At 44.1% G+C, this 13803-nt stretch overlaps 1 protein-coding gene across 12 annotated transcripts in view; it reads left to right on the top strand.

Moving 5' to 3' along the window:
• The window catches only part of NR2C2 (nuclear receptor subfamily 2 group C member 2), a 135514-nt gene that overhangs the window by 79497 nt on the left and 42214 nt on the right, over positions 1-13803 (top strand). For all 12 annotated transcript variants that reach the window (XR_011526842.1, XR_011526840.1, XR_011526839.1 and 9 more), the window contains 5 exons: positions 6854-7054; positions 9153-9255; positions 11492-11671; positions 12648-12795; positions 13575-13668. Coding sequence is in view for 8 of the 12 variants with exons in the window: in XM_070574649.1 (XP_070430750.1) it covers positions 6854-7054; positions 9153-9255; positions 11492-11671; positions 12648-12795; positions 13575-13668 (726 nt within the window). In the remaining 4 variants the exon portion in view is untranslated. The remainder of the gene's footprint in view (positions 1-6853; positions 7055-9152; positions 9256-11491; positions 11672-12647; positions 12796-13574; positions 13669-13803) is intronic.

A 13803-nucleotide genomic window follows, 5' to 3' on the forward strand; every position in this document is an offset into this window, starting at 1 on the left:
ACCTTAACATATTAATCATGGTTATTTTGCATTCCTTGTCTCACAATTTCAACATTTGTGTCATGTCTGAGTCTGGTTCTGATGCTTGTTTTATCTCTTCAGATTGTGTTTTTCTTGCCTTTTGGCATGCCTTGTAAATTTTTTGTTGAAGGCCAGGTAATATCCAGCTGTATTAGGTAATAGGAACTAAGGTAAATAAGCCTCTAGTATGGGGATTTATGCTAATCTAGCTAGGAGTAGAGCTTTTTTTAACGTTTGCTCTAGCTTTAGGTGCCAGCAGCTTCAAATTCTTCTAGTGTCTTTCTTTTTTTCTCTCCTCTTGACTTTGGGCTTCCTTAGATTTTCCTCCTCAGAGAGTCTGTGTCTTGAAGCTCTTCCAGCTATAACCCGCTGTTTTACTGGAGCCCTGTTAGTGTAGTGGTAAGGTGTGGGGGAAGGGAAACATTGTGTAATCTTACGATAAAATCTCAGTATTTTAGTGGGCCTGTGTCCTGGGGCTGTGACCTTCACTAGTGTTTCTTAGTTATCCCTGCTCCCCATTAGATGAGACAGGAAGGCTAGAGGGGTCTGGAGTTAATGAAATGCCCTTTTCCCCAGGTGGGATAGGCCTTTGTTATGGAGAACACTCTTGAGTTTATTTTACAAAAATGACTATTCCCCTTCGCCTGCCAGAGCCACCAGGGAGTCTTTCTCATCTCTTTACCATGAGAACCAAGTGGGATTTCTAGAGCTAAAACTCATGAAAGTATAAGGGGACCCCCTAAGACATTGACCACCAGGAGTTTCTTCTCCCATGCTAGTCCATACTAAGTCTCGAGCAATTTATTGTAGTTACCATTTGAGTGTCCTACCAGTTTGGCTTTTGCCCCAGGTAAGCAGATCTCAGACTTAGTGAATTCACCTTTCTCCAGATTTCAGGATGGAGTTTGCTCTGCACACTCAGTTCTCTGATGAACCAAAAGGGAGTCATTAATTTTCCACTTATCTAGCTTTTTCTTGTTCTAAGGATGGAGTGATGACTTCCAAGCTCTTTACATGTCGAAGTTGAAACCAGAAGTATACTTTCAGCTCCAAACTCATCTGTCTGGTAGTTTACCTGACGTATCTTCTTGGGCATCTCATACTTGGCAAGCCAAAAACAGGCTTCTGAATTCCTGCCAACTCTTGCCCCTTCACCACCCAGTTCCTCAGGCTGGAAACCTAAGAGTCATTCCTAACCCTTCACTCTCCAGTCCTCACATCTCTACCACCTGCTCACGATGTCCCTTCTCCCTCCAGCATGCATTTCACAGTGATCCTCTTCTTTCCAGACCCACACCTACCACCTTCACCTCTCACCTGGGCTGCTGCAGTGGCATCCTAACAGTTCTTCAGCTTCCACATTTTTTGTTCTATGTATTTTCCATTCCAGCATCCCAGAAGATCTGCTTAAAATGTAAACCACTTCCCATCATTCCTTCTCTTAAAACCCTGAATGTATTTGGGAAACACCATTTTATGTTATTCAGGAAGGAAAGCTGTGTCAAATATTTTATCTACCTAAACTTTGTAGGGATTCAGTTAGTGGGGCTAAATGGAGATGTTCCTTTGATCATCTATGAGCAATACTTACTATTCATGAGTTAAAATTTATATTTACGTAAAAGATTTGTTTACCTTTTTGCATAGGTCAAAAAAACTTTTAAACAGATTTTCTTTACCTTTTATATTTTTAATTTAATCACCGCTGCTCTTATCCTTTGTTAATGCTCTAGTATACCCTGACCTGTCAAATTTTATGTATATAAAAAATATATATGTATGTAGTATATATTATACATTATTATATATATATAATAGTATAAGGTAGGTATAAAATGGTATAAGAAACCTGAAGACCTGGTTTTGGAGGGAAAAACCTCTTGCATGGCTCCCTTAGAGCCACTCGGAATGAAATCCAGACTCCCAGCAGGGCCAGCCTACCTCCCTCTCTAGGCTCCTAGGCCACTCTTCTGTGGGCCTGAGATCAGTTTAAAAGTTCCTTCCTCTTAGGGCTTTCCGTGTGCCAGAACATTTCCTGTTGCTTAGAACGCACTTTTCCCTAAACCTTTATGTGGCTCCCTTCTCCTCAGCCTTGAACCTTGTTTTAAATGCTACCTCGTCACCAAGGCCTTCCCTGACCTCTCTTTCTGAAGTTGGTACCTGTATTATTCCCTCTTACCCCGACCTGATGTTTTCCCTCATGACGTCTATCATAAAGTTAAATTGTTTACTGATTGGTCTGTTTACTTGGGGTTTTTTTGCCAGTCTTTTCCACTAAACTAAAAGCTTCATGAGAGCAGGAACCATCTCCATAATGCCTGTAATCTAGCAAAGCTCCTGGCACAGAGTAAGTATTTGAGGAGTGAGTGAGTGAGCCATAGTAGAAAGTCCTGATTTTCTCAGTGGGAGAGATTTGATGAGATAAAAAGGATATAAGACTTCCCAAGTGAGGAGAGAAGTATGTGAGAGCTTAGAGGGAGGAAATACTTTTTTCAAGGTCCTGTTAACATTCTGGGCAGTGTACCAGGTGCTTTCACACACATCATATCGTTTCACTTTCCTAGTAATCCCTTTTTATAGATAATGTAAACAGAGGCTCAGAAAGCTCATATAACTGTTCCATATTGACACCTTTGGGAAGCAGGAGAGCAAACATTCCATTCACGATGCTAGCTGCAAAGCCCTATGTCAGGATCACAAACACAGGTGTTTACAGGACCAGGTGGCAATGAGGAGGTGGGTACAGTGGGGACTGGGGTGAACCAGATAGTCTGTGCTCCATCTAAAGGGGCAGCCACACCTAGCCAGCCCATGCCATAGGGAAACTTAGGCCCAGAATGGCCAGAGCTTCCAGTTTGTCAAGAGAACTGTAAATCTGATTTTTGTAGGAAATAAGATTCTATTTTTAGATGTTGGTAACCAGTTTTTAAAAATTTTAAGCTTTGGGAAATCAAACAAAAATTATCCAATGGCTGGGTTTTGCCCTCAGGTTGTTTTGCCCTCCGGTTGTTTGTTTACAGGCTCTTCTTCACAACAGAAATGATGAACCCAGCCTGGCTGGAGTAGAGAATGAGTAACATGGAGGGGAATGGCACTGTGCCAGGTCACATCCAGGTCTGCCTTTTGGGTAGAACTTAGAGAGGGACCTTGGGAAAGTAGAGTACAATTAGCTCTGCTATAATGTGACATATACGTTCCAAAAAATTCCGACACTATACACACTTACACAATGAAAACCACAGGGCTTATGGGAAAAAATGGGGTTAGTGGTACAAGATTCAAAAACTGTCAGTGACGCATTAAAAAATGGATGTGAATTTAATAAGAACTTCAGTCTCCATATGTTAAATGGTTAAGAAATACTTAATGACTACAATAAATATGGTACTTTACCTTGAAAGAGACCTGAAGCTTGCTTGTGGGGTAGGGTGGAGGATTGCAGCTCGTCACTTATTGGGAGTGGTGCACAGAGGGTGATCTGAAATCAGAGGCAAAGCTGTGACACCAAGTGCCGTGAGCTAGATATTCCCACCCAGCTCACTTTACCTGGGCATCATTTTGTGTTTACATAGTGTTTCTATGGAAGAAATCATGTATAAGCACAAGAGTCACATTTTGCTCAAATTATACCCTAATATATCAATCACATTGGAACAAATGCACCTTTTCAAAACAAGCATTATAGAGTACTCACTGTGTAGCCAGGCTATAGAGGGCCTTAAAAGTCACAGGGAAAATAAGACATCGCTTATATTAGTACCCTCCCCCCAATTTATTATTGTTTACAAGCAGGGAGTATGACTTTGTTCCAAGTAAAGAAATCAGTTTGCCTCTTGTGTTAGTTTCCTACGGCTGCCATAAAAAGTGCCACAAACTTAGTGGCTTAAAACAACAGAAATTTATTCTCTAATAGTCCTGGAGGCCAGAAACCCAAACTCAAGGTGTTAGGTGTTGGCAGGGCCACGTTGTCTCGTAACTTCTAGGGAAGCATCCTTCCTTGCCCCTTCCTAGCTTCTGTAGTTGTCAGCAATTCTTGGCCTTCCTTGCTTGTGGCTGTATCCTCCAATCTCTGCCTCTGTTGTCACATGGCCTTATATGGGCACCAGTCTGGCTTTAGGGCCCACCCTAATCCAGTATGGCCTCATCTTAACTTAATTACATCTGCAAAGGCTCTATTTCCAAATAAGGTCACATCACAGGTCCTAGGGGTTAGGACTTAACCATCTTCCTTGAGGGAGAAACATTCTACCCACAGAACTCCTCCACAGGAGACTTCAGTGTTCATGCGTCTGGATACATCGTCTCGATTTGATATTTCGGTCTCATTTAACAGGAGTCTACCTGATGGTGTCTGCTAGCAAGTTCTTTGTTTGCTTGATGGTCACCCTGGGGTTCCAATGGAGTATTTGGGGGATTCTTTTTTTCTGCTTACCTTTTAGTTTTTTTGTGGAAGCGATCTCTGTAAAGGGAAAATGGAGATATCTTGGGAGGGAAAGGCAGACAAAAAGAAATGTTTGTAACTAATTCGTTGAACTTGTGTGAGCCTAAATCTTTGGGCAAAGAAAGAAAAGAATAATCTGGGCTTTGGGATATGTTATATATAGCTACCAAGAGCAGCTATCCCTGTCTAGACCCAGTCACTCCTACCTCCCATCCCCTGCCCCCGTCCCATACCTGCCATGCCTCAACCAAGTGGAATAGGGAATAACATAAAAGGAAGTGACGTGGCAATTACTGTGTGTGCTCAGGTGCAGCACACATCATCTCTGAACACGCTGAGGGCGAAGGACTTACTAGCTGTGCCTTGGTTGTAGTTGGTCATTGAAGACCCCTCTCAATCACATGACTATTTCATTTAACAGGGAAAAGAGTTTAGGAAGGAAATAAGAATTGATACACATGAAAAGGAAGTCAAACATTTGACTCAGATCTCAAGGTTATGAGGGCCTTTCGAAGGCCATTTTGCTTATTACCTCCTGAGGCTGGAGTCCCTTCTGTGGCAACTGAAAGAAGTGTGTATCAAGCAGTGTGTCTACAGTCTTTCAGCTGAGCCTTGAGTAGGAAAGTTTTTAAAAAGAGAATCCTTTTTACAAGGTTTTCTATCTCGTGTTTTTCTGTTCCAGGGGACTCTGGGTGCGCCACAGGTTGTAACAATGAAAGGCACTTCCTTTTCTTCTCTGCAAATCTGTTCTTCATCCTTAAAGATCTTTGACCCTTCAGTTGGAAATGATGATTTACTGGGATTCGTGCTTAGTCATTAGCTAAAGATTTGTTCTTGTATCTTCTGTCCCCGTCTGCTGCTCTTTCTGTTCTTGCGTTTGCTGTGCCCTCACCTTGCAGCACACTTTGCCACATCTTTGCACGATTTCCTCTCTTGCTTCTTTCAGGTCTTTGCTCAACTTCACTCCCTCAGAGAGGTCTTTCTTCCTCAAGTTGCCCTCCTGCCTCCTTCCCCATGTGATGCTCTGTTTGTTTACCCTGCTTTTTAGTTTTCTCCTTGACACTTACTACTGACTGGTATTCTGTAATATTGGTGTTCATGGTCTGTTTCCCCCACTAAGTTAGCTCCATGCAGTAGGACCTTTGTTGTGCTCAAACCCCTATCCCTAGGACCAGAACAGTGCTGGACACATAGTAGACGCTCAGTAAACATGTTATGTGTTAAGTGATTGAATCTTTTCTTGACTATGTCATTTTCTTTTGAGCCAACCAGTATTGTCTGGTTTTCTGTATTGGACAGTTGGCAAAGCTGTTGTGTTAAACTCTGTGTGAGTTTGCTGTCTGAACCTTGGAATTCCATGTCACAAAGCAGCATCTATCAAGAGGTGGCACGGATGCCAGACCTGCCCCTAAATATACTATAGGGAACTGAGTTCCAGCAGAGACAAAGCACATCTCCTCTTGCACAAGGCCTAGCCACAACAGCCCCGAGAGTCTGTTTGCACCAGAGGCCCCTGCTAGTGTCCTTAGAGAGAAGATAGACAGTGCTCTAAGCTGGGTACTTGGCCTGGAAGAGAGGTAGGACAGGGACTAGAACAGCTTCAGAGAATTTCATGAGTGAGAATAAGAGATTTTAATTGTGGCTCATGCAGTAAGGCAGGGAATCTAGGAAGAGGTAGGCTCTGACAGCTGTAGCACCCAAAAGGTTGGAGCCCCTGGAGGAATCAGAGTCAGGACCTCTCCACAGTCAGCACCCACGGCCTTCAATGCATTCTGCAGTCTTCTATCAAACTTAGCTCTTCATGTGCCCAGCCCTCTGCTGGCCCTGGGGATACAGCCCTAAATCAGGTATTGTCTCTATCCTTAAAGACCTCTGAGTCAGGGAGTGGGAGTTGTGAAGTATATGTCAGCAGGGGACTCCCTGTATTCTGTCACCCCAGGCAAGATGATTTACAGGCCCTTCCTTTGGAAATAGCCCTACTTTAAAGCACTCATTCCCAGGTTTTTGAATTTTGTTGATCAGTAGCATTTCAAAAAAGTTAGTTTTTGCCCACATTTTTTATCATGCCAGGGCAAGGATATTGTTTTTTTAAGTTAAACCTATCATCTATTATTTATTATTGTCTTCATTTCATAAAAGAAAGGGCATTTTAATTCTAAAAATAGTAGGAAATATGTCATCCTAGAATAAAAGTAGCGTTACGAAATTTGGTGTCTGAAAAGTTCACTGTTGTGTTTTATTTTTCTCATTTCACCACGGACTGGTGAAACTTCATCTTGGACCAGCATTGACTCCAGGACGGCATTGGGCAGTCACCGCTTTGAGCACCACCTGCAAGTGCACGGGTCGCACAATGCTCCGTGAGAGCAGCCTCCATGTTGTGTCTTGTAGATTGTGACAGACCAGCAGACAGGACAGAAGATCCAGATAGTTACCGCAGTGGACGCCTCTGGGTCCCCCAAGCAGCAGTTCCTCCTCACCAGCCCAGATGGAGCTGGAACTGGGAAGGTGATCCTGGCTTCCCCGGAGACCTCCAGTGCCAAACAGCTCATATTCACCACCTCGGACAACCTTGTCCCTGGCAGGATCCAGGTAAGGCCTGGAGACAGGCATTTGTTTCAGCGCTTCTGCTACTGAAGTTGTTCCTGACTCTTACCTCTGCCTTGGAGGTCAAATCTATCCCTGAAGGTCCTTTGGGCAACTGCAAACATGGCAGATTGCTCCTTTGGCTAAAGTTAAAAACCAGCAAGTGAGTGGCAGGGTCTGAAGGTGGCCAACTGCAGTGCTCAGATGGGGTGAAAGTTAAACCAGATAGAATCAGGGGCCCACAGGAGACTGGCATGGGCAAGCTGGCACTGAGGCCGCTGGAGATTTTTCTTAACAAAGGCCACATGGTGGCAGCCCTTGGCCCATATGTTAGGGACATCACCTAGGGCTGACCACAGCCAGATGAGGACCACCTTGTTTCTAACTCTTACCTTGGCCTTGTCCAGATGCTCAGGCCCAGTTCAGCTCCTCATACTGTCCTTACTTGCTCCTGTGAAATGCTGCCTATAGTTCCTGTCAGTTCTTATCTCTCCCTTTGCCCTGGTTCTCCCTACGCTGGCAGGGTGGGATGGGGTCAGGGGTGGGTACAGGAAGAAAAGAAAAGGTTTGAAGGAAAGGAGGGTTATTGGGAAGCACTGAATTTCCAAGCCCAACACTTAGAGGAACAGAGACTTGAGGCCAGTGGCCAAGCATGGAGCACATTTAGTGAGGGTCAAGTTGAAATCCATGTTTTTGTTTTGTTTTTAATTTTTAAGTTTTTAAAAATGTGTGGTAAAATATAACATAAAACTTACCATCTTAGTATTTTTTAGGAGTCCAGTTCAGAGGCATTTAGTATATTCACATTGTTGTGCAACTACCACCAACATCCCTCTGCAGAACTTTTTCATCTTCCCAAACTGAAACTCTGTGCCCATTGAACACTAACTGCCCATTTCCTCTCACCCTGCAGCCCCAGCAAGCACCATTCTACTTTCTGTCTCTGTGACTTTGACTTTTCTAGGTACCTCATATAAGTGAATCACATGGTATTTGTCCTTTTGTGACTGGCTTATTTCACTAAATGTAATATCCTCAAGTTCATCCATGTAGTAGCATGTGGCACTGTTTCCCTCCTTTTTAAGACTGAATAATATTCCACTGTTTATAGAGACCATACTTGGTTTATCCATTCATCTGTTGATGGACGCTTAGGTTGCTTCTGCCTTTTGGCTACTGTGAAAAATGCTGCTAAGAATCTGTGTCGTGAGGGACTTTCTACTATGGAGAAAATTAAGGAAGGAAGGCATTTTTTTTCTTGTGACAGAGCTGTGTTCAGAACTGTACTTTTGAGCCACTCATAGTGCAGTTAGTCAGTGCTGCTCGTCTTTCCTTCCCCAGAGCACGTTCTGATCCTCAGAGATCAGAGTTCCTCCCTGCTTACTTGGACTGCTCCTCGTTGGAGAAAGGATGGCTGTTGATTTTGTTAAACGTTTTACAAAACGTCATTTTACATAATGATTTCTGTATATTTTCCCTCGATACATGAGTCATTTTAAGGCTCATATTTGGTACTTTATTTAATAACGGCTATTTTTTACTTTCTCATATTGATATCAGTTACGGTATTCTTCCAGTTGAGTAGCACTGTTTGGTTGCCAGAAAGTCACCTACGAATGGAGGAAAAATAGTAGGTTTTAGAAGTCACCTATTTTAGTCCTTCCACTCCAGCTGCCTCAGTGAGAGACTTAGTTATTTAATTAATAAAGCTGGATTATTTTTCTGCCAAATATACCTCTCTGTATGCTTTCAAGCTGTTTCCTGGGAATAGAGAGGCAGCTGGAAAGACCTCCAGTATCTTCTTCTTAGAGGATCTGTGTGTGATTCCCCCCATGGTCCCTGATTGTGGGTGGTTGTGGTAGCCAAATAGGAGAGTAGATCCATGAAAACCAGTGCCTGGCCCTGGACAAACCCCCCTGCTGGAGGGACAGGCCAGATGAGCAGCAGGGCCATTCTTAGTATCAGATTAAGTTGTGGGTTGGAATTTTCCCAGTCCTGCCCAGAGTTCTGCTTAGAAACCCAGGATTAGGAATTTGCTGTTAAACATTACTTTGCTTAGCAATCTGGTTTTTAATCAGCACCCTACTTGTTTCCTGATTCTTAGATCGTCACGGACTCTGCTTCTGTGGAGCGTTTGCTGGGGAAGGCCGACGTCCAGCGGCCCCAGGTGGTAGAGTACTGTGTGGTCTGTGGTGACAAAGCCTCTGGTAAGTAACCTTAGGTCTTAACTGGCTGTGCATCTTGGACCAACGTTGTGAAACAAATGAGAGGATTGTGGGGTTAATGGGGAGAGAACATTTTCTGTAGGTTTACAGGTTTCAAAACTTGAACTCCACTTTTCTTATTGGGATTGTTTTTGTTTGATATAAACAAGCAAACCAGTTTATCAGATTATTAGAATCAAAAGGAAAAGTCAAACTATTTGTGTGATTTGTAAGTACTGGTTGAGTGTCAAATATTTACGTGCTAGTAAGGGAGTAATAATTTCTTTAATCTAGTTAATATTTGCACTGTGCTTTGCTGTCTGTTCCCCCTTCGTCCTAACTGTAACTGTCTCTGTCATCCCCTCACTATAACCTAGTGTGATAAACTGCTGTGATGGAGGAGGGAGCACATGCGTTTTTGGCTGGAGTCCCAGGGTCAGGAAAGGCCCCCCAAAGGCAGTCACATCTGTGAGCCTTGAAGGTTGAGTGTGTGCATGTCGGATAAAGCAGAAGGGCATTCCAGCTGGTGGAGCCAGGGTCCAGAGAGTTTAATGTCCATACCCATGGTGTGTTTGGGGAAGAGCTCCGTGGTTAGGATGTGGGTACAAGGAGACTAGAGAAGATGTCTGGCCCAAAAGTTCAGACTTTGGCCTGCTGACACTGGGGAGCCATAGAAGGTAAGTGTGGCAGGCTGGGAGGAATGGAGAAGTATTTGATAAAGGCACAGTTCTAGTGATGCTAGGGGCACAGACCTGAGTTCTTTGATGGCTGCACGGTTCCACTTTGTTCTGTGATTACTAAATTCACAGGAACTTTGGACACTTTGTGGTCCTGGTTTTTTTAAAAAATGGAGGCTGGACCAAGCCTCTTAGGAAGACAGCCTCCAGGTAAGCATCTACAAAAGGTTGGAAGCTCCAGTCCCCCTCCCAGCTCATGACACTGTTTGCTTTGCCAGGATGCCCTGCCCTTGCTCCCACCCCTTGTCCTGGTAAACCCAGCCCATCCCACTCTTCTCTGAAGCCCTCGCCTGCCCCCGTCTGCAGGGGTCAGTGCTGCCTCTATCCTCATTGCCTTTTTGTACAGCCCTCTCTGCGCATTTGTAGTGTTCTCTTATAATTGAGTCTAAGGCTTGCCTTCCCCCCCAGAATGTGCTCTTTGAGGTAGATGAAGAACCATGGCTGACCCCCTCCATCTGTATATACCCATCTTCCTGCTCAGCAAGGAGAGGCACTCTGCAAACTTCTAAACAAATGACTGAAGCATGAACATAACAGAGAGGCCACAGAATCTACTTGCCTTCCTCATTTGTCAGTCCCCTTCTTAGAGGAATGGCCTTGTCACAGGCTTACAGTGCCATTGTTCCCAGACAGTAGAGGTCACTCTTAGGGCCAGAGAGCCCAAGGACATAAGGACTTACCCCACAAGGAAGGAAAATGATGTCTACACAGTAATTTTAGCACAACTATTCTTAAAGGCACAAAATTAAGACCCTCCAAGTGCACATGCTAGAGCTTAGGACAACGAGATGCTCTATAGCTGCTGTAAATAGTGATCCTGTGAAATGTGTTCTCTCAGCAACATAGCTAAGACATTGGGTTACATAAGAGCAAACCACGAAAACATCCATGGTCAGTCCCAGCTGGGAACAAATGAGATGTAACGCATGTGGAAGCAGTTTGTGAACTAGGAAGGGTAAACTGAGGCAGGGAGCTCTTTTTAATGTCATTAGTAATTAGAAGTTAGAGACACGAAACAAGATTAGAAAAAAGAGCTGTGTTTAATAAATGTATTTCTAGGACTGTGTTTCCAAAATGATCTGAGTACCTAACCCACGTGAGCCACATGGCAACCTTCCTTCACCTTGGGCCTACGCAGTCAGTTCCCAAGCTTCTTCCTCTGACCATTCTGCTTCCCCCAGAGTAGGTCTAGGGCCCAGGATATGACTCACACAGAGGGAATAAATGCAGGAGTGAGACCCTGTCTGCTAAAACAGCACGTTTGCTACCTGTTGCTCTTGGCAGGACAGAGGCGCTGAGTAGCTTCACAGTCCTAAAGGTTGTACTGAAATTATGTGAAGGACCTGGGTGCCATGCCTGATGCCCAGGCCTGTGATTGTCCCATGGCTCCCAGCATCTGACACTGCACACCAGTCACTTTGAAAGACTTGTCTTAAAAACAGGGCCTGTGACAGATCACCTCTTCTCTTGGTGAACTGCTCATGCACTCTTTCTCCTTTTAGGCCGTCACTATGGGGCTGTCAGTTGTGAAGGTTGCAAAGGTTTCTTCAAAAGGAGCGTAAGGAAAAATTTGACCTATAGCTGTCGGAGCAACCAAGACTGCATCATCAATAAACACCACCGGAACCGCTGTCAGTTTTGCCGGCTGAAAAAATGCTTAGAGATGGGCATGAAAATGGAATGTGAGTAACAGTATTAAAAAACCACGTGAGTTAACAAGAAGGGAGAAAGTGAGCGAGAATCTATTAAATAAGGTTTCAGTACCTACCTTTAAAATACTTTAAGAAAAAATTATCCACTCTGGCTCATTTTGGTTTTCCTTCTGGATCAGATAAGATGATGCAGTGCTGACGCTGCTGGGGTTGGTCAGTTCCCATGGGGCATGTGGAAACCGACTCCAGATAAATGGGGAGGCAGCACAGTGGAGTGGAGTGAACAGAGGCTTTGGAGTAAAGCTAATACCAAATAAAACTCCAGCTTTGCCACTTAGGAGCTACGAGGCCTGGGGAAGACATGCAGCGTCCTTCAGCCACAGGGTCCTCATCCGTGCAGTAGAACTCCTTACATTACTTACATTACTGGGTCTGGGTTCAACCTTTCTCTCTTTTAAAAAGGTCTTTATTTTCTTCAGTTGTTTGTGGCATCTATACGTGATCTTATATCAGAGTGTTGAGGGGAGAGGTTGCTAGGGTGATACAAAATTGACACCCATTAAACAATCGGCAAAAGCCGTGCAGGCTTGAGTTGGACATTTGTATGGTTCCTCTACAATATGTGGCTTTTGAAAAGCTCTCTGTTCGGGACCCATTTGAAGACGGATGTTTCTCATCCTGTTAGCACCAAGAAGTGGAAACTCAGAGGGCTCAGTGTGCGCCTTCCACAAGGCCATGCAAATGCCGTGCTGCAGTCTCTTAGCAGGCAGCACCCACTGTCTTGAGGTCTTTTCCAGCCTTTAGATTTGACATGACATTGTTTAGCTTTGGACCTTTCTCTGAAAAGTTCACTGTGAAAATTGAGCTAGACATATCTAGCACTAGAGCGTATCATCCCTACAGTCATAGACTTAGTAAAGAAGACCCCTTGCTTTACTATGAAGGATGTGGTTTTTATTGATTTGAATCTTTCCTCTAAACATGAATCTTTATGTTGTGATTTAAGCTGTACAAAGTGAACGGAAGCCTTTTGATGTACAACGGGAGAAACCAAGCAATTGTGCTGCTTCAACTGAGAAAATTTATATCCGGAAGGACCTGAGAAGTCCTCTGATAGCCACTCCCACGTTTGTGGCAGATAAAGATGGAGCAAGGTCAGTCCCTGTTTTGACCAAGGGCAACACTGTGGTCAGCCTCTTGGGCTGATCAGAGGAGGCATGCTCTTCCTTGGAAAGGGGGCTTCTGTAGCTCCCCACCCACCGACCACAACCTTCAGCCTTGTCTTGCTCATCCCACCCTTTTTCGAGCTGCTGCAGACACACCTTTGGATAGGTCTGAGGATGGCTGATTTAAGATGGGTCAGAATTTCTCCTATCTCAGGGGCTCAGATTATGTCCTGTAGTTTAAACATTATTCATACAGGTAAACCGTGTTCTGTAATTCAAGATTAGGGCTTCTTTGCAGTATAGACAAAGGGCTTAAATCCCAGGTGTGGTCTCAGATAGTGCCACAAGTTAATTTATGCATTCTTTTTAATGTAATCTATTGAACTTAATTTTAAAGGAACAGAAAGAGGGAAAACAAGAAATCCAAAATGTATCATAGATAGAACTGGAGTTTGAGAATGCCTTGGTGGTATTCTAAAGATCAAGTTAACTTTATTCGGCGGAGTGGCCATAGTCAGTGGGTCAGTGTCAAAGCCCTGGATGATGTGCATCTGTGTGTCAACCTGTCTCAGGCTGTAGCCCTGGCTTTGTGCAAATCTCGTTGCGGAGAGAAGGGGGGTATTCAGTCACTCGGTGACTGAGTCTAGTTAGAGCTTTTCTGCTGCTCAAACAGCTTTTCAAATGTGGAAGGGATGGAGAAATGCAGCATGATCATACTGTGCATCAAATGTTGGAAGCTACTCTGGGTTTCTTTATGTCTTAAATAGACAAACAGGTCTTCTTGATCCAGGGATGCTTGTGAACATCCAGCAGCCTTTGATACGTGAGGATGGTACGGTTCTCCTGGCCACGGACTCCAAGGTGATGTTCTTTACCTATGCCTTCTCCATCTTTATGTTGCAGTGCAGACTGCTTCTCTAAATGTGTGCGCCCACCTTCTTCCTGGTCGTCAGAGACCACATTGAAAGCGTGGCCTTCTCATTGTGACACAGCCAC

This window comes from Equus przewalskii, chromosome 15 (genome assembly GCF_037783145.1).
Source record: "Equus przewalskii isolate Varuska chromosome 15, EquPr2, whole genome shotgun sequence".
NCBI lineage: Eukaryota > Metazoa > Chordata > Mammalia > Perissodactyla > Equidae > Equus > Equus przewalskii.